At 54.8% G+C, this 19,502-nt stretch overlaps 5 protein-coding genes across 5 annotated transcripts; 3 read left to right on the top strand and 2 right to left on the bottom strand.

Moving 5' to 3' along the window:
- Nucleotides 1-886: 886 nt before the first annotated feature.
- On the bottom strand, nt 887-2,742 carry CkaCkLH20_01262 (muscle-derived protein (neurite-outgrowth-promoting); the record flags this gene model as incomplete). The annotated part of the gene is made up of 6 exons (XM_038883981.1): nt 887-1,369; nt 1,427-1,670; nt 1,726-1,874; nt 1,931-2,202; nt 2,440-2,617; nt 2,659-2,742. 6 exons carry the CDS (start codon nt 2,740-2,742, stop codon nt 887-889), a joined length of 1,410 nt encoding a protein of 469 aa, XP_038750573.1.
- A 978-nt stretch (nt 2,743-3,720) lies between these two features.
- Nucleotides 3,721-7,011, top strand: CkaCkLH20_01261 (uncharacterized protein; the record flags this gene model as incomplete). Its single annotated transcript, XM_038883980.1, has 3 exons — nt 3,721-3,813; nt 3,865-4,007; nt 4,281-7,011. 3 exons carry the CDS (start codon nt 3,721-3,723, stop codon nt 7,009-7,011), a joined length of 2,967 nt encoding a protein of 988 aa, XP_038750572.1.
- A 3,662-nt stretch (nt 7,012-10,673) lies between these two features.
- On the top strand, nt 10,674-12,044 carry CkaCkLH20_01260 (ornithine decarboxylase; the record flags this gene model as incomplete). The annotated part of the gene is made up of 1 exon (XM_038883979.1): nt 10,674-12,044. One exon carries the CDS (start codon nt 10,674-10,676, stop codon nt 12,042-12,044), a length of 1,371 nt encoding a protein of 456 aa, XP_038750571.1.
- A 1,005-nt stretch (nt 12,045-13,049) lies between these two features.
- CkaCkLH20_01259 (endonuclease/Exonuclease/phosphatase) lies at nt 13,050-16,814 on the bottom strand (the record flags this gene model as incomplete). Its single annotated transcript, XM_038883978.1, has 4 exons — nt 13,050-13,152; nt 13,208-14,132; nt 14,182-16,714; nt 16,770-16,814. The coding sequence occupies 4 exons, from the start codon at nt 16,812-16,814 to the stop codon at nt 13,050-13,052; spliced, it is 3,606 nt and encodes a 1,201-aa protein (XP_038750570.1).
- Nucleotides 16,815-18,503: 1,689 nt separating this feature from the next.
- CkaCkLH20_01258 (uncharacterized protein) lies at nt 18,504-19,102 on the top strand (the record flags this gene model as incomplete). Its single annotated transcript, XM_038883977.1, has 4 exons — nt 18,504-18,545; nt 18,611-18,624; nt 18,691-18,716; nt 18,786-19,102. The coding sequence occupies 4 exons, from the start codon at nt 18,504-18,506 to the stop codon at nt 19,100-19,102; spliced, it is 399 nt and encodes a 132-aa protein (XP_038750569.1).
- Nucleotides 19,103-19,502: the final 400 nt, after the last annotated feature.

Here is a 19,502-nt window from a genome sequence, read left to right as displayed (position 1 = left end):
GTTGGGCCCAACATTCCGCCTCCCTCTCGCTGGCTGCAGGTGCGGGTGCGGGTGCGCTTGCACTGCGCCCAGGGTGCTTGTGGTGGACTTCCAGGTCTCTTAGATTCCGGGTTCTCGCTGCAAGGGATGGCACGTGCATTGAGGTTGCTTACCACACTGTCCTACCTAGCCCGTTTTCAGTGGCTGTGGTTCAGTGTTCAATCCATCCGTATGTGTCGCAGACACAGTGAGGGACCTCCAGTGTCGTTGCCGGGTGGATCTGGGGAAATTGTCCATCAAGTCTCCCATCTGTTGGGGGTGTTGGTCAGCTGTGTGCTCTTAGCCTTTCTGGGACCCCTGGAAGTCGACGTCACTAACCGCCAAGTGATGGGAAAATGGTCGATTTTTGGAATATTTCAACATTTGGTAGGCCGCAAAGCTCAAGTCGCCTGATCTTTCTCCCACCCTCTCCTGCACTTTCAAACTTCAACACCAGCAGAGTTTCCTGTAGTCAAAAGTCAATGGCCAAGGTTGTGGAGATTTCGCTTGTATTCAGAACAACCGCTACACAGAACAACGTCCAAGACAGAGTCCGCCAGACCAATCCATACTCAATCCCTCAGAAAAACTAGACAGCATACAATCCCAAATGCATCAAGCCTGCTGTGCTTTTCAGCACCCAGCCAATCCAGCAAAATGATCCCCGCCTCATCACCTAAACTGTGAATGACGAGACAAACTTGCGGATCTTTGATCCACAGAGGCGTGAAGTCCGTGAAAGGAACTGAATCGTCTCCTTTTGATGCGGCTTCCCGTCCACCTGCTTAGGTTCAGTCTTGACAGCATCCTCGCTGTTGGTTTGAGAGTCTCTTGTCGCGCTGGCCTTTGACTTCCTCCGTCCGGATTCCTAATGACCGTTCGTTGTAGCCTGAGGCACTGGCGGACGCTCTGGCCCAAAGGGCCTTGGCGGCTGTGGCTCTGTGGGTTGAGGCTCTTCCTCCGTGTCATCATCATCAAACTCGCTAGGGTCTTCTTCGCCCTCCTCATCATCTGAATAGTCGCTTCCGTCACCGTCCTCCATGTGGCCGTTGCTGTCCGAGTAGCAACTCTCCAATGTTGCTACCATTCCCGGGGGTACCTTACGACCTTGCTGCTGCATTTGCTCAATGATGCTCCTCAGCTTATCGGTCCTCTTGGCTGCCTCGGTAGCCTTCTTCCTCCAATCCTCGCGCTCCTCAGCCATACGAATGATATTGGCGTTGGTAACGTCGTGCTTGCGCTTCATCGTCTCGTTCTCCTTCTCCAAACGCTTCGTCTTCTTCGACATATCTTCCATCTCCTTGCGAAATGTCAAGAACAGGTCGTTGCTGTTGTTCAGCGTGTCCTCAACCTTGACGTGTCAGCAAGTAAACTCCATCAGCGAATTCCAAGCTAGACATGCCCGTACCTGCTTGAACTTGTCCACGTAAACGTTAAGTTGGTTTCGAAGTTCGCTTTCCGTCTTGGTAAACGTTTGGACCTGGGCCTGGAGATTTCGCGCCCTGCTGGCTTCCGTCTCGGCAGCCTTCTTCTCTCGTTCGTAGCGTGCCATATTGTACTGCACCTCCAGTTCTTTGGTCCGCATGAGGGAGTGAAAGTGCAGCTCGCGAAGCTCGTACTGCTCGATGAACGATTTAAAGCGGTTCCGGAACCTTGAGGTGATCCTGTCAGTACGAACTTCATAAAAATCGAGCAGGCGTGACCTACAGCGTATCGACACTCATGTCAACGACCTGCTTTCTTGGATGGTCCTTTTCTTCCTGCAGAAATTCCAGTTTGGACAGCAGAGCCGCGTATTTCTCGTCATAAGCCGTGCTGTTGTGCTTCAGGTTGTCTTGGAGAGTCTTATTCTCGTTCTGGAACAAGGTCAGCGTGAGCCCCATCAACACGCCTGACGAGGAATACCACGGACCTTGTACTTGTTGTTGTCCCGTTGTAATTCTCGGCATAGCTTCTCGAGCTTCTCCTTGAGGCCAATGGTCTTGCTAAGTTCAGTGCGGTTCGCATCCTTCTCCTTCTGCAAGGTATCGCCACGCTTCTTGTTCTTCTGGTTCTCCCGTTCAACGCGCCGCATCTCTGCCAGCAGCTCGCTTGAACGCTTGGTAAGATGTTCAATCTTTTGCAAGTCGTTCATCTTGGCCACTTGTTGCGTCATCTCACGAGTTGCGCGTTTGACCTCTCGTTCTGTAGTGCAGCAAGTCAGCCTTGAACATTGATTAAAGTTTCCAAGACAAAAGGGCGATGGCATGAGGACTCCGCGTGCGACTGCCGCCAGCGAACCTGCACGGGAGCATGGCTGCAACAGGCTGCACTTCCTGGCAAGTCCGCCATCGAGAGGGGTGCCGTGAGGCCAAGGCTCACGCGACATACATGGTCCGGTCCGTCCGGCACGAAAAACAACGAGTGGGAGGTGTTACGCACCAATCTCTGCTTCTTGGTCCTTCTCCCCGGCAGCATCTTGCTCGAGCTGCGAAATTCGCTGCGCGAGAAGTTTGGCCGATTCATTGGAGTCAACCGCCTTCTTCTGCTTCCCCTTCTTCACAGATGCGGCGGGCGCATGGCCGTGGGCATCTTGACCGGTCGACATTGCGGCGTCTGTCTGGTTGATAGTACTGCGCGGAGCCGGCTTGCTGGCCATACCTCGGCACGCAGAAGAGGGGCAATCGTGTTGTCGTTCGAAGCGGCTTCGTCGCTGTCGTCGTCACGAAGGTCTGGTCTTCGCATTCGTGTTCGATCGAGCGGGTCGGTGTCGCAAAAATAAGCGGGTGCGAAATCCGTCCAAGTCTTTCCTCCCCCGCAGCAGTCGAGCGGCATCAATCAAACGGCGGACGAGTACTTGCTCGCAGTTGTCGGTGATCCTTTCATTGAGCCCCTTCGCAGAATTTTGGACGTCGGGCGGAACGACTGGCTAGAGTGGGAGTAGCGTGGCCTGGTCTAGGCGTGCGTATTAGAAATGCCACTGTACTTGAGAAAAACGGGTGGAGGAGTGGCAGGGCCTCGTACCCGTAAGTAGTGTATGATGTGTATTTCAATGTCCAGTATCCGATCCCCTCTTTGGAGTCTCAGCCAAGACACCAACAATCAGTCGCCAAAATCTTGCCGTCTGGGTACGTTGCTATCGATGCAAATGACAATGTCTGATAGAAATGCATCCAATACCACTGGTCGTCCTCCGTTGGGTTTCGTGACTCCCGCGCAGCGTGGAAGGGAGGAGAAGATGTACCGAGAGAGAGAGGAGTGACGAAGTACTTGGCTAGCTAGCAGTGTCCCAGCCTATCGGGCGGTATCGCAGTTGCCAGTTGCACCGTGTTAGCAGCCCGTTACTGCGTTACGGCGGCCCACCGACCCGGTAAGTGCCACACGAAGCGTTTTAATGAATATTGACCCCACATCACTGTGTGATGACGAATGGCGCCTGCCACCTGGACCTTCTGTTGGAGCTGGTGGAGCAGTGCTTTCCGATCAGAGCCGGACCTGAAAAGATAAAAAAATCCAGACCGGCAGGCATGGGAATCACGTCCCGGGCAGCGACTTCCGCTTGTAATCAGATCCACAGTGGCTCTATCCTCGACTAAATACTAAGGCAAGGAAGGCAGGCTCCGGATCGCACCTTCCTATCCAAAGTCATACTTTTCAACAGCTCGACTTCGATATTTCTTTCCGGGCTGCCGATGTCTCCTTAGCCACCATATTGGATCCAACATGTTGCGCAACGCCGTCAACACGGCAAAGAAGGCCGTTACTGAGCTCTCTCAGTACCCCAAGCCCGGCGACAAGCTCCATGGCTTCACTCTTGTACGGACGAAGCATGTTCCGGAGCTGGAATTGACTGCTCTTCATCTACAGCATGACAAGACCGGCGCAGACTATTTGCACATCGCCCGCGATGACAGCAACAATGTCTTCTCCATCGGCTTCAAGACCAACCCGCCGGATGACACCGGTGTGCCCCATATCCTGGAGCACACCACGCTATGTGGCAGTCAAAGGTAAGCTGGATCTAAATGTCCCACGATGCTTTTCGGTGCCTCCAGTTTATGTTCTACCTGCCTACGGTTCTCCCGGCTGCTAGTATCGGCCTTGTCGTCACTACTGCGTTTCCAAACGAGAACGATGTTCGAGGCTTTCGGCCACGAGAACGATGCGACAGCAGCTGTGGTTGTGGCAACATCGAGTAGATGCCGTCTGGCTCTAGGGTGTCACATGGCCGGGGGCGCCGATACGGAGCATCCCGTTGTAGAATCTTTGGCTAACAGGTCCAGATATCCCATCCGCGACCCCTTCTTCAAGATGCTCCCACGAACCCTGTCCAACTTTATGAACGCCTTCACCGCGTCCGATCATACCTTCTACCCTTTCGCGACAACGAACGCCCAGGACTTCAAGAATCTGATGTCTGTGTACATGGATGCGACGCTGCATCCTTTGCTTAAGGAGTCCGATTACACTCAGGAGGGATGGCGCATCGGACCGGAGAACCCGCAGGCAGCGAATGGCGAGGAGAGCGATCTCGTCTTCAAGGGCGTTGTCTACAACGAGATGAAGGGACAGATGTCGGATGCTGGTTATCTATTTTACATCCGCTTCCAGGACCACATCTTCCCGGACATCAACAATTCTGGTGGTGACCCCCAGAAGATTACCGACTTAACCTATGAGCAGTTGCGCAAGTTCCACGCCGAGCACTACCATCCAAGCAACGCGAAGCTGTTTACCTATGGAGACATGCCTCTGGCTGATCACCTGCAGGAGGTCAACAACCAGCTCAGCGCATTCGAGAGGATACAAGAGGACGCAACTATTCACCAGCCGATCAACCTGAGCTCTGGTCCCAGGGAGGTCACTGTTCATGGACCCATTGACCCCATGGTGGATCCAGACAGGCAGTTTAAGACTTCGATCTCATGGATCATGGGAGATGCCACCGACGTGGTCGAGTCTTTCTCTCTGGCGCTGCTTTCCACACTTCTGATGGATGGATACGGCTCGCCCCTCTATCGCGGTCTGATTGAGGCTGGCCTGGGTACCGACTTCAGCCCGAATGCTGGCTACGACAGCTCTGCGAAACTGGGAATCTTTTCGGTTGGCCTCACCGGTGTTCAGGAGGCTGACGTGCCGAAGCTGAAGGCCGAGGTGCAGCGTGTTCTTCAAGAAGTTCGCCAGAAGGGCTTCGACAGAACCAAGATCGATGGATCTCTCCACCAGCTGGAGCTTGCGCTGAAGCACAAGACAGCCAACTTTGGCATGTCCATGCTCCATAGGCTCAAGCCGAAGTGGTTCACGGGTGTGGACCCTTTCGACTCGTTGGCTTGGAACGATACCATTTCAGCGTTTGAGGCCAACCTGGCCAAGGGCGACTACCTTGAGAGCCTGATTGACAGGTACTTGTTGAACGACAACACTTTAACATTCACTATGGCCCCGTCAGCTACTTTCAGTGAGGACTTGGCCCGCGAGGAGAAGGAGAGACTTGCGTCAAAGATCCAGCAGGCGTCGCAGGAGGCCGGTGGCGATGCCCAGGCTCGCAAGAAGTTCGAGGAGCGTGAGTTGAATCTGCTCGTTGAGCAAGGCAAGTCGAACACCGAGGACCTGAGCTGTCTACCCACAGTCCATGTGAAGGACATTCCCCGCAGCAAGGAGCCTGTTGTCGTACGGGACGAGACTGCGAACGGTGTCAAGATCCAGTGGCGGGAAGCCCCGACCAATGGCCTGACTTATTTCCGAGCCATCAATACGTTGGAGAACCTTCCGGACGAGCTCAGAGAACTGATCCCGCTCTTCTCTGACAGCATTATGCGACTCGGCACGAGAGACATGTCCATGGAGCAGCTTGAGGACTTGATCAAGCTGAAGACCGGCGGTGTTTCTGTCGGCTACCACTCGACACCTTCTCCTACCGACTTCCACCAAGCTAGCGAGGGTCTCATTTTCACGGGCATGGCCCTGGATAGAAATGTCCCCGTCATGTTCGCAATTTTGCGCAAGCTCGTACAGGACACGGACTTTGACAGTCCAGAGGCCGCCCTACGCATTAGGCAGTTGCTTCAAGCTTCTGCCGATGGGGTTGTCAACGATGTTGCCTCATCCGGACACCAGTACGCCCGCGGCTACGCGGAAGCTGGACTCACCCGGAGCGCGTGGCTCAGACAACAGATCGGCGGCCTCTCTCAGGTCAAGCTTGTGACTTCGCTTGCCAACCGACCTGAATCGGATGGTCTGGTGGATGTCATTGACAAGCTCAAACAAATCCAGAAAATCGCGCTCTCCGGTGGTAACTTCCGCACGGCATTGACTTGCGGGTCCGAGAGCACGGGCGCCAACCTGAATGCGCTTACTAGCTTCATGTCAACGCTTTCGAAAGACCAGGCTTCATTGTCAACCTCGAGTCCTGCCTCGCTGCAGCGTAACATCAAATCTTTCTTCCCGTTACCATACCAGGTTTACTACGGCTCGTTGGCGGTACCCACCGTTTCTTACACGTCCCCAGACGGTGCGCCGTTACAGATCCTGGCGCAGCTCCTCACTCACAAGCACCTTCACCACGAAATTCGCGAGAAGGGTGGTGCCTATGGAGGCGGAGCTTACTCTCGGGGGTTGGACGGCCTTTTCGGCTTTTACTCATACCGCGATCCTAACCCCCAGAATACCTTGTCCATCATGCGCAACGCGGGTCAGTGGGCCAGAGACAAGGAATGGACGGATCGCGACCTTGAGGAGGCCAAGATTTCGGTCTTCCAGAGCGTCGATGCTCCCCAGTCGGTGAACTCTGAGGGCATGGGTCGCTTCTTGTCCGGCATCACTGAGGAGATGAAGCAGAAGCGTCGTGAGCAGATGCTCGACGTTTCCAAGGACCAAGTGCGCGATGTTGCCCAGAAATACATCGTTGATGCTCTGGAGAAGGAGCAGGAACGCGTGACATTCTTGGGTGAAAAACGCTCATGGGTAGATGGATCCTGGACCATCAATGAGATGGACATCAACGGCGCGGAATGATTGAGGAACGATGTTGAATGAGCTACGGATATCGCTCAACGCGACCATGCCAGGCACTGCCCGGGCTGAGCTGCGGCAATAGCTCGGCAGTTGCCTCTTGTAAAGTACGACCAAGGAAGCGCTCAAGCTACCCGTCGCATGTGTAACCATATGTACAGCACCTTCGGTGTAATTATACCCAACTCTCGAAATTTCATAACAAGTTATCAGATAACCGACTGCTCCGGGGGCTCTACGCGTTCAGATACGATACGTCTTCCTGCCAATCTCGATGGCTTGGAGACCACTAGACAACGCAAGATCAAGACCGTGAGCCTGGGGATTCCTCACTTCCCAGTTTGGAATAACCGGCCAGCTCGTTCTATCAGAACCGACATCCTCAGCATTGGGTCGTCGGACTAAAGCGCAGAGTACATGCAGTGAAGTTGGCGATATGGGTGAATGGGACGCAGCAGCCAATCAGAAGAAGCCAATTAGTGCAACTTTGAATGGAAACACGCCGGATGAGTGACAGAACAAAAACACGCGAAGATTGGACGAAAACCGCGGCGCAAGTGCCCCGCATACGTCACTTCAACAGCGGCGCCACAATTAAAGCATTATTACTCAGGTTGTGAGTGAGGCACAAAAGGGTGGAAGATGTGGGCGGCCACGCTGCGGCTCGTGGGAGACTGAGCCCAGGAAGGCTTAGGAAATTTGTCAACACCAACTCGTTGCGCATGTTGTGAGGCAGCCCAGCAGGTACCTCCCTACTCTTGGAAGTATGAGGACTCACAACCGAGGTGAGCAATGCCGCGAGTACGCGCGGTTAGGGGCAAAGAGAGAAAAAAGTGAGATGCACATGTTTCTGGGCGATGTGCCGGCTTGTCCTGGAGCACTTTGCATGAGCGGCCGTTTGGCCAGAGACGTTGCCGCCGTGTCAGCGAAATGTGACAGAAGCTAGGCCGGAGCAGCGTGCGGAGCACGCAGAGCTCCCCCGTTTGAGCTGCCTGCGTAGAAGTTGCATGGAATCAGGCTAATTGTGGTAGCTGTCCGAGTGGACATGCGTGAGGGAATTTATCGGGATGTTTAGAGGAGTCAAGACAGGCGAAGAGGCACTGGCGGTCTGAAGTCTGGAGTCTATTGCGAGGACCTCCCACCCATCCTCGTTACCTCTCGCTACTTATCACGATGGGATGAGACGTTTCCTCGAAGCAACGGGCGCTGCGAACCGATCGTTGTTGTGTACAACGGTTGAGTCGGCCTTTGACACGGAGTATTAGGGTTGACGAGCCCATGTTTCTCCAGAATATGTCACCCACATAGACTCAAACTAGCAGTCGAGACATCTGGCACTTGACTAGTCGCAAGAGATGACAGTAGCGAAAGCTGGGGCGGATGGAACCATCGGGGTTGCGGGATGGTGGTGTTGGAGCAACGCGCCAGGTCGGCTTCTAGAAGTGAATCCAGGTATGCAAAGTTGCGGTCTGAAAGTTGCCGATGTGTCAGCGTGATCGGTGATGGTGAGTGCTGCGGGAGTCGTAGGCGTGGCTGGAAGGGGGAAGGCGGCTTGCCCACAACAGCAACTTCGATGCTGTGCGTTGTTGGCCCTGCCTGCATCGAAGATCAGAGACGGTCACCGTCAATCAGGCACGACGCGCCGCCAGGCTCAGAGTTGGCAGACGGAACAAGGTGGGCTGCGGTGATGCACGAGATGGAGTTTTAAGCGGTCCATGTCATTTCCAAGCAACGGCAGCAAGCCGCAAGCGCAGCTTTGTACAAAGTATGTGCGGGCGATTCGTAATGGTGGATGAAGGGGCTCTCTGCCATTCTGTCTGAAAGGGCCGCGGCCGACCTCCAAGTTGAGGCCTTCCACATCCACCAGTGGTGGAGGTTCCCGAAGGAGACGCGGTACATGTGGTACATTGGACCGCGTACCTCGTTCTGCAGGTTCCGGTGTCTGAGATGCAAGGGTTTTGATCGGATGTACTCCGTACATGACCTCACGCTGAAGAATGAGTGAACAATGGCCGCAAATAAGGTATCGGCAGCTTGGAGGTTAGTACCGGGCTCTGCTGCTCTGCCCTGGAGTCGGGTGGGCCGAAGGGGGGGGAGATACATTTCAGTCTCTCAGTCACTGTTACGCAGTCGGTATGTTGAATGTTCTCTGCCTTTGTTGGCTGTGCCAGTGCCTTGGATGGCGAGCATCGGGTTGGACGGGATATTGAAACTGGGTACGCCGGGATGCTTGGCCGGAGAGTCAGAGGGCGAGCATCATCATTTGAAGCTGGGCTGAACCTGGGAAAAAGCTTAAGGAAGATGGCAAGGGGAAGAAAAAAAAAAGGCAGAGGCGAGAATGAGATGGCCATGCGGCGTGAGTGATGATGAGTGATGTGGCTGTTGCTTCCCGCTGGCCTAGGCGTAAGGTAAGGTAGGTATCTTGAGGTAGCCCAAGGTAATATGTAAAATAATGTCAGTGCTTCTGCTTGCGGCGAGTTTACCGGGCTGCCGCCGTTGACCAGGGGGGAAAATTTTGAACAAAAAATTGTGGGCAGTTCTTGTTTCTGTGTGTGGCCAGCCTCCTTCTAGATCCACTAAAAAGGTACCCAAAAGGACCTCTGGAGAAGAGAGACGAAACCTGAACCCTCACCTCATCAAGCCCGTCGCAATAAAAGGCCTTTACGGACCACCCCCCCCGCCACAAACTTGGTCGACAACACCAAACCAAAGGTTCATCGTCAACCACAACACTCGCAATCCCAACTACTACAACTGTTAACCAGCTACCTGGACTCGAGCTTCGCCTCTCCGTCCAGTGTCTCAACTCCTGGTACGTTCCGTCTTTTTTTAAACGGAAGAAACTCCCGCCCGCGCAGACGCGCAACTCGCCTTGACCTTGCAAGTCTCGTGTCACATGGCATCGTCATCACATCTTCAACACGAGTAAAGCTGTTACTCTTAACACTTCACCACCACAACCCAGCACCCCTCAAACGACAGAAAATCGCTCTCCTATTCCATTCACTCCATCCTCCCCGTCCTCAATTCGTCTCATCATCGACAACACCTTCAAGAAACCCCTCATAGTGAAAGAAGCTCCTCGCTAACATAGCTTCGCCTCCCAATCAGATCTTTGTATAAAGATCAACCCTTCTCACCGCCCGACTTAGCCTTTGGTCATATCAAAGGCACAACAGCCCAGCACGGCTTCCGCGGCCGTAAGCTTCGTCAGTGACCAAGATTTCAGCCTCCGAAAGACCCTCCACATCGTCAACGCCATTCCTCCACCCGCTGCTGAAGTCGCCTAAGCAGAAGCTCGAGTTTTTCCTGTTCGACGCTTTGCTTCACCAGACGCCCTCGTCTCCCACCCCCAACCAGCTGCCGCATAGGACGGGTTTAGCGCCTCTTCCTCTCGCCGAGGGGGAGTCGAGGAGACCTCGTCAGATCACTGAGGGTTCTGTCTGCTATCGCTTTCGACCACCCTAGAACTCTCTTGCCGTTTTAGGTTCTCAATCTTCTTTGCTATTACCAGCAAAAACAACCAAACCGACAACCGTCGAGAAGCTCTTACCAAGTTTCTCACCAACTCCAACCGTCGAAAGAAGAGTCCGATAGTTCTCGAGACATCCCACCGACCCATTCCACAAATCTCCAAACCAAAACCCCCGTCAACAGCTTGGGATATGGTTATGGCAACAGCCGCGATCGACCGCTTTGCACCAGCTACTATCAATTATGCTAGTACCTACCAACCAGTCTTAAAGACATCGCATTTTGTCGACCACGCCCATCACAACAAACATGGCGTGATCAACCCCAAGAAGCTGATTGGCGAAGCCCTCCGCAACCGCGTGGAGAGCATCGACCATGAGATTTGTGAGCCCGGCGATGAAGACACCTTCTTCGTCGGTGATCTAGGCGAGGTCTACCGCCAGCACATGCGCTGGAAGCTCAACCTGCCCCGCGTCAAGCCCTTCTATGCCGTCAAGTGCAACCCGGACCCCAAGGTCCTCCAGCTCCTCGCTGCCCTCGGCACCGGCTTCGACTGCGCCTCCAAGACCGAGATCGACCAGGTTCTCGACATGGGCACCGCCCCCGAGCGCATCATCTACGCCCAGCCCTGCAAGACCAACTCGTACGTCCGCTACGTCAAGGCCATGGGCGTCAAGCAGATGACCTTTGACAACGCCGACGAGCTGCGCAAGATCGCCAAGCTCTTCCCCGAGGCCGAGCTCTTCCTCCGCATCATGACCGACGACGAGTCCTCCCTCTGCCGTCTGAGCATGAAGTTCGGCGCCGCCAAGGAAGACACCGACGGTCTTCTCGCCACCGCAAAGGACCTCGGCCTGAACGTCGTCGGCGTCAGCTTCCACGTCGGCTCCGGCGCCTCCGACCCCATGGCCTTCTACAAGGCTGTCTACGACGCCTACGAGGTCTTCGAGCAGGGCCGCGCCTACGGCTTCGACATGAAGACGCTCGACATCGGCGGCGGCTTCTGCGGCGACACCTTCGAGGACATGGCCGCCGTCCTCCGCGGCGCCCTCGACGAGTACTTCCCTGTCTCGAGCAACGTCAACATCATTGCCGAGCCCGGTCGCTACTACGTCTCCGCCGCCTTCACCATCGCCTGCAACATCATAGCCCGCCGCACCGTCGACGAGCCGTCCTCCCCTCTCGCCGAGAAGCGCTACATGCTCTACGTCAACGACGGCCTCTACGGCAACTTCTCCAGCATCATGTTCGACCACCAGCACCCCGTCGCCAAGGTCCTGCGTGCCGGCTCCTCCACCGTCTACGACTCCCCCGACGCCAACGCCTGCCCCGACGGCGAGGGCGTCCGCTACTCCGTCTGGGGCCCCACCTGCGACGGCATCGACCGCATCACCGAGACCATCTCCTTCGAGCACGAGCTCGACGTCGGCGACTGGCTCTACTTCGAGGACATGGGCGCCTACACCAAGTGCTCCGCCACCCGCTTCAACGGCTTCACCGACAACCACGACGTCCTCTACGTCTGCAGCGAGCCCGGCGCCAAGGCCCTCCTCGGCATGTGAGCGGCGGCCACGCCGTCAAGATCTTTTCCGCTTTTTCGCGATTTAGGGGTAGTCAACGAAGATTTTTTTAAAAAAGGTGGAAAACGTGGATAAAAGGTAGAAAGGGAGGCGATTTGTTTTGGAAAAGAAAAAATCTGGAAAGAAAAAGGCCCAACAACGTACAATGCTAGTATTGTAGTCATTCACTTCAAAACTGCTCTACACTTGAGTAATGGTTTCTATATAGACTTGGAGTTCCCCGTGGAGGGGTTTAATCTACTTCATTCGGGCCAAAAAGAACATCCGCTCTGCATTAATCAGTGGTATTTGACACAAGTGTGCACATCGACCACACAGATCTAACGACATGGCATCTAGCGCAGCTAACACGGCGGTTGGCCGCCACTCATGCAGCGTCTACGTCAACGCGGGCAGAAGATGCAAGGCACCGTCACGTCTCTCGCTCGCGCGTTTCGCAGGCTGCTGCAGGGGGCGGCTGGGCATCCTGCGCCTGCGGGGCACTTCATCCCGCCGCCTCTAGGTACGGACGGATTGCATGTCAAGAGATGCCACCGAGTGACCGTATTCAATGCTGTAGTAGGTATTTTTCGTACAAATCTTTTGTTTTTGTTTTTTTAATTCTTATTATCGTTTGGTCTCGTTTCGCCGGTCCCTTCTATCCGGTGACCAGCACGCGTCGTTCGTCAAAGCATAAAAACCTCTTCTTTCCGTAGAGTTTTGCCCTCCAACTCGTGTCGTGTCGTGGGTTGACGAATCTCGAGTATCTTTCTCTCTCTCTCTCTAAACTGCGCCATTCAAATGCCTCGTTGTTGGACGTTCAAAAAGTTATCTCGTGCCAGTCCGTCCTCTTCGTGAAAAGCCTTTTTTACCCCGGCCCCGGTTGTGAACCCCTCACTTTCATAAGTCTCGTGCCTGACGTTATCCGTCATACCGAGTTCGTCGCTTTCCCGTCGTCTAGTCCGTTGGTCACGGCATCGGGCCGCTGAGAAATTCGAGGCAGTATGTCTATGCTTCCCGGTTCCTGCTCGGGCTGCGGTCGCTTCTAGGATTCAGTATACTCCGAGCCGTGGCTTCGTCGTATCCGATGACATTGGTCAAGTATGCCATCCTAAGTACGTTAGTAAAACTGTCACTATCTCTCATCTGGAACGCAAGGTACACACTTGTCATCGTTGAGTTCGCTCAGTCTGAGGTCCTCGAACCTTGACTGGCAATCCATCCAAGCCATGGCACGAGCCTTTGGCTGAATTTTCTTGACCGTGAATTTGAATCTTCCCGTAACAGGTCTATGGTCGGAAACGCGGACTTCGTGACGTTTGTAGTCGATCTGCTTTATCCTGCCCCCTCCACGGTATAGGAGGCGATCGCACCAAGCGGGCGAACGCTTTTTCTCACTTGTGTCGTAATTGTCAGTTCCGACGTCGTACTTGTAGGTTGGCGCGAATGTGATCGGCATCTCGTCGAAGGCTCGAAGCTTGAATGCTGGGTTTCTCCTCTTGGCCACCAACAGCTGGTCTCGTTCCAGCAACTTAGCCAAGTTGTTCTGCTTGACAGCAATGACCACGGTATCTCGAGACATGGTATCAATGCGGTAGTTGAGGTCACCATTCAGTAAGCACAGTTCGTGATCCAAAATCATGGTGCCATCTCCACCGCCAATGAAGCTGTCGATACGTGTGCTCGGGTCTCGTTCCGGGGGCAAAATCTGCGCTTCGAGAATAGCTGCCACGTCGTTGTGACGGCTATTGGCCTGAGATTGACCCGCAGCCAGATGGCAGTTGATGAAGCAAAGAGATGAGTCGTCAACCATGAACCGAACGACTATGGCACCCTTGTTGCCGTGGAGTCCTCCCATACCGCGCTTCACCTCTGACGCACTCAAGTTTCGAATGCGATCTCTAAGCGTCGACTTGACAAAGATGCAGGTGAACAACCCAACAAGAGTTGCAGTGTGCAGCAAATGATACAGGCAATCAGGCGGCATGTAGTCGTCAAGGCTCTTGAGAAGGAAGTCTCTCCAATCGCGATATTGATGGCTCATCCGCTCTTGGTCTGAACCCTCCTTCTTTTTGACTTTCAGAAAGCGTTCTGGTCTGTGTCAGTAAGTCATCTTCAATTAAGAACATTTCCAACTTACTGGCTGTTGCCGTCTTGTCCTCTAAGTCGACAAGTTCCTGGAAACCAAACACTAAAATATCCGGCGAGCTGTTTGCTTGTAGCAGACTCTTGATGAACTCGGCATCTTCGTCTGCATACCGGAGACTGTGAGGTGTTGATGCGCCCGCGTTCCATGTCATAACCAAGACTTTGAGATCTTGGAATTCGCAATACTGCGTGTCCATTCCTTTCATTTCAGTCTCGTGCCAATCGTCTTGGAGGAGGCCGTCCCAGACGCGGAGCATGTTGTCTGCACCGAGAGAGACGACTTGATGACGATCCATGCGATATGCGCTGGAAGTGTCCGCCGCGAGCCTCACAACCGGGTTTTTATCGTGCGCTTGCCAGTCCTTCTTAACAGCCCAAGGTGTCGTTGCCATGTCGTACACACAGACTTTGCCTGTGTTGAAACCCGCCCAGAGATAATCGCCAACACCCGCGAGAGAGTTGATCTTCCACGAGCTCAGGTTGATGAGGCCGAGAAAAGCGAAATCTTGAGTGTTATAGATCGAGACCTTGCCGTCGGCGTGGCCGAAGAAGACCTTACCAGGCTGTGACCGCACTTGGCAGCCCGAGGTGACTTCTCCAGCGGTGTCTTGAAGCAGGGGCCTCACCAAAACCTGGAATTGCGTCTGTCCATCGGACGTGGGTGCGAAAACGCGGATCTCTTTGCCGGTTGCGTGCCATAACTCATCCCCAATGATCATGGAGAACGTATGAGCCTTGGGTAACCGGAATGCTTGATGTGAGTTATTCGTCAAATTAGGCGTGCTGGTCTCATCCGGACCCCAAACGAGTAGCCCACCAGTCTCATCCAGCGTCCACAGCTCATTATAGTGGCGGTAGATTTTAATAACTTCATGACGGCCATGAGCACTCGGCTTGGTCGCAATCACACTCTGGGTTGCGATATCTGCCTCCATGAGCTCGCCGAAATTGTTGCCAATCCACAACCGCTGGCCTTCCTCGTCTACGTTATTCCCGGGTTTGAAGGCCACTGCTGTAGCTTTGATACCTTCACCATGCGCAAAGCTCATGAGCAGCTCACCATCGCGCAAACTCCAAACACGAGTCAAATGGCCGGTCGTGCAGATGAGGTCGCCACAAACATCAAATGTCCTGGGGTCGTACTTGGTCTGAATTTCGTGCATACCTTGCTTGATGTATGGTGGTCTCCGATTCACATTGGAGGGGTCCGGGAAGCTTTGGGTCGAGCCGTTGATTTCGACCTTGGAATTGCTGCTCGACGGGATCAAGGCGGTGGTTGGTTCGGGCGGCGGCTGGGGTGGTGATATGGATTGCACGGGTTGCACGGGATGCGCTGGAGGAGGAGGATGCTGTGGGGGTGCCGGGCGTGGCGCAGACCTCTCTGATATTCTGTCAGTCACCGTATTCGCACGTCCAGGTAACCGGGTAGGCGGAGGAAGATGGGTTGTAGGGGTCGAGACAATACGTTTAGGCGGAGGTTGAGCCTCGGAGATTGAATGGGTGTTGACGCCAGGCCTGGGAGGTCGCGGGGGCGGTTTCATTGTCATTGAAAGAGGTCGTGGCGGCGGCTCGGCGGCGATCGTTTGTGGTCTCGCGGGAAGTGCGGGCACGGAGGGTCGAGCTTCGCCGGTAATCTGGGGCGTGATCTGGCCTTTGACGAAGCCATTCGTTTCCTGTTCCCGCTGGTTCCTCTTGGTCATGATCGAGTGATGTACAGGCGGAGGTGCGAATCCAACATCCAATGTCCTTCCCCTTTGCTGCTGCGGCGGAGGATCCGATTGCACAGCAGGCGCTTTTGGTCTTGTGGGAAGCACTGGAGGGGCTGGTTCGGGGCTGCTCGGCGGGCTGCTGAATGGCGAGGTCTCCGGCTTCAGTTTGCCCCTGCCGGGAGCAGCGACAACATGGTCCGCGAAGAATGAAGGCCTCGGCTGGTTTTGCATTGACGGCTTCTCAGCCCGGTTGATGGGCGGAGGCACAGCAGGCTTGTTTTCCCTCCGAACCTCGCCGGATCTTCTCGGCGGCGGCGGAGAGGGCGGTTGGGAGGCCGAAAGTCGGGGAGAGCGGCGGTTCGGTTCGAGGGAGGGGGTATGGGGCCGACTCGGGATCTTGAACTGCCGCGAAGTCGTCGGAGTTGTCGGAGTCGATGCGCCGGACTCTGCGTTCAGAAAAGCCGGGGTTTCGGCATGCGCGAATCTAGCGATGGTGTTCTTTGGCGGAGACTGAGGAGGCTCAACCATGACGGACGGAGCTTTCACGGGTTCTGGCTTCAAAGTGGGTGGCACGCCCAGGGAACGGCCGGGCGAGCGTGGAACCGGCTCGTGCAACGGGGGCGGAAGCGAAGGGGTCGAAATACTCGTACGCTCTCGAGGTCTTGGGGGGATCGGAAGGCTTTCGGTTGACGACTTTGCATTCTGAAGGAATTCCGGCTTCGGACCCGGAGAGATGGTTCGGGGCGGGGAGGGGCCAGGCGCGGATTCGCCCTTGTTCATATTCTCGAACTTGGCTCGGAGGGACGAGACGGGTTTCTGGGAGAAGCGTCAGTACGTTAAGTAGCAAGGCTAGCCAGCCGGACAAACGAACAAGTGATGAGCCATCAGGCCCATTCTGGTCGGGGGGAGGAGGCATGATGACAGTAGAGCACGACGGCGGGGCTCAGGGTGCTGATACCCATTACACCCACGTCTTGAACTGATTCCTCATGAGCCCATGCACGGCGGGCGTTGAATGAAGGGTGGACGCCTGCTTAACCTCTCGAGGGACAGGAAGTCAGGTGTTGGAGAGAGGTCGAAGGTCGCGAGGGTGCGGCGGCGGAAAGGAGAGGTTGATGCGCGTGGATGTTCGGAGAGATTCTGAGAAGTGGGATGGACGGCCGTGCAAGAGGGCTGAGGAGCATAATGATGCTGGGCGGACGTTTCGAAGCTACCTCGAGGCGCAGGCGGGCATGACCTTTGTTTGTAGGGTCAGAGTCGCGGTGGAGAGGTGAAGGGCGCGAGAGGGGAGGATCGAATGGATTTCGTTGCAGTGGTCGTGGAAGTAGTAGTAGTATCCGTAGTAAGTTGTGATTGACAACGAAGTGGCATTGCAATGGCCCCTTGGAGCAATAAGATTCCCAGCCGTTTTGCTGGGACGGTAGTGTGGATGGTGTGTACCTCAACCGTAGGTACCTGAGAGAGCAAGGTTGGCCAGCTGCCTGAGGTACTTGGGTGCGCTAATATTCTGGGGATGAGGGGAAGTACCGTTCAGAAATATGAGGCGGGCAGGGAAAGGGGAACCAAAAAGAAGGGAAACGTAAGGCGAGGCACGCACTTTGGTGGCTTATGAGGTACAGGACATGACACGACGGGAGGGAGGACCTGCCTACGCAGTAATACCTGCACGGGTACTGAGATAGATGGACAAGGTATTGTTTTCCTCAGGGACCTGGATATCAGGTGGTACGTAAGGTTTGAGGGGACTTACCTAGGACTGGTCATCCAAACACTGCCCTCAATTACGAATTTTACGACGGCGACGTCAGGTTCACTACGTACGCCGTAGCCGTCCCGCAGGCGTCTTGTCCTATCTGAGGTAGCAAAGCCATACGAATATCCATAATGACATATGGCCCTGCCAAGCCGAGTCTCCGTCCACTGCCACAGCCCTCGGCAAGCAGCAAGGGTAAGGAGACAGCTGCGGGCCTTTTTTTCTTGTGAAGTTGCTTCCAAGAGATACCATCAATCAAGGTACATGTTCTCCAGGTACCTTTCAGCAGTGATTGGGGGACGAGGGAACGCACCTCATACACACCGGGCACGCACACACACACAACATCTAAAGAGTACAGGGGGGTCCTACGGCTTGGTACCTGAGGGAAGTCTGCCCAAGGCACAGGACCTGGACACTAATTGTTCCGAAATTAGGCCTAACCCGCTGGACAGCCTGATCTGCCGCTCCCCTGTCCATCACGGTGGCAGTCGTCAACTCCGGCCTCCGGCGCATCTCTCTAGCCTCCAAAAGATACGTATCTCGATTTCCAACTCCCCCGGTCCGGGCTAGGCTACATTTGGCACAAAAACCACCTCCCACTGGCTCGGGGTCCACAACTCGCGTGCACGGAGCAAGGTCAAGCAATCGGAGAGCTCCATTATCAGACCATCCCACTTAACACAGTGCGTCGACTACGGTTGGACAAATGCTGCGATGGACCAGGTTCACGTATTCCATTCAACCAACTCCAAACAGCGCAACTTTTTTTTTTCTCTTCCTCTCATTCTCTCCGATTGCGTTCCCGTACACATCTTTCGAATCTTCAGCACTGCGAAACGACCGGTTTTGCTGATCGCCAACACCGCATACTCTGCCGCAAACATGAATACCGTAAGTTGTTGCTCAACCGTCGCATCTGGTTTCAAGTGCTTGGCTAACATCATGCCTGATCCCAGGTTAAATCGTTCTGGTAGGCTTGACTCGTCGCATACTCGTCTCTCCTCGTCCTTCAAGCTGACTCTCGTGTCTCTCGCAGGCTCGGATGGGGCTCGCTCTGTCTTGGTACGTGGCCATCTGACCAGCCGTCGTCTGTTACTTGACAAATAAAGCTAATCCGGTATCGTGTGTTAGCCGGCGGCACGGCCTACTACTTCGCGAAGCAGAGCATCAACGCCGACCGCGCAGCTCGCTTTGAGGACCAGCGCAAGCGCAAGCAAATGGCCCAGTCCCTCGAGTACGGCGACAACGTCCCCAGCCAGCCCGGCTCCGCAACCTCCATGAGCGGCGAGCCGCGCACCGATACCGCCGGCTCCCCAAGCCAGGAGTCCAGCTCCGATCCCGCCCCGACACGCCACGCCCCGACGACGGAACAGCAGAGACTACTCGAAAAGAGCAAATACGAGAGTAGTACGCCGTTCAAGAGTCCAAAGGGAGACAGATTCTCATAGTGGCGTGGACGACGTTGTGGACGGAGCCCGAGCAAACCCGAGTTCGTGTATTATAATTCAACACCCTGGTCAACTCTGACCGCATTCTGTATCATTGAACACGACACAAGAATTCACGTCTCTCCTCATGTTTGGGTCTCCTTCTGGAGCTTATGGCGCTCATTTTTGTATGCAAAGGCTTCGGTGTGCTGGTAACGAGGACCGTATTGTCTGTCAATGAATCATTTTGCCTCAAACCTACGTCAGTGGTTTCCATGTGCAACACGAACGCTCCAAAGACACCACAACCTGGTTGCATAAACCTCCAGCTATTTCTGTCAAATCATGGACCCAACACGTGCCCCTCAATGACCTGTCGTTCTTCAACGGTTCAGTTCGTTCTCCCGAACACGGCGCGCAC

This window comes from Colletotrichum karsti (genome assembly GCF_011947395.1).
Source record: "Colletotrichum karsti strain CkLH20 chromosome Unknown Scaffold3, whole genome shotgun sequence".
Taxonomy (NCBI): Eukaryota; Fungi; Ascomycota; class Sordariomycetes; order Glomerellales; family Glomerellaceae; genus Colletotrichum; species Colletotrichum karsti.
Note: the sequence above shows the minus strand (reverse complement) of the source record. Positions and strands in the feature narration are given on the sequence as shown.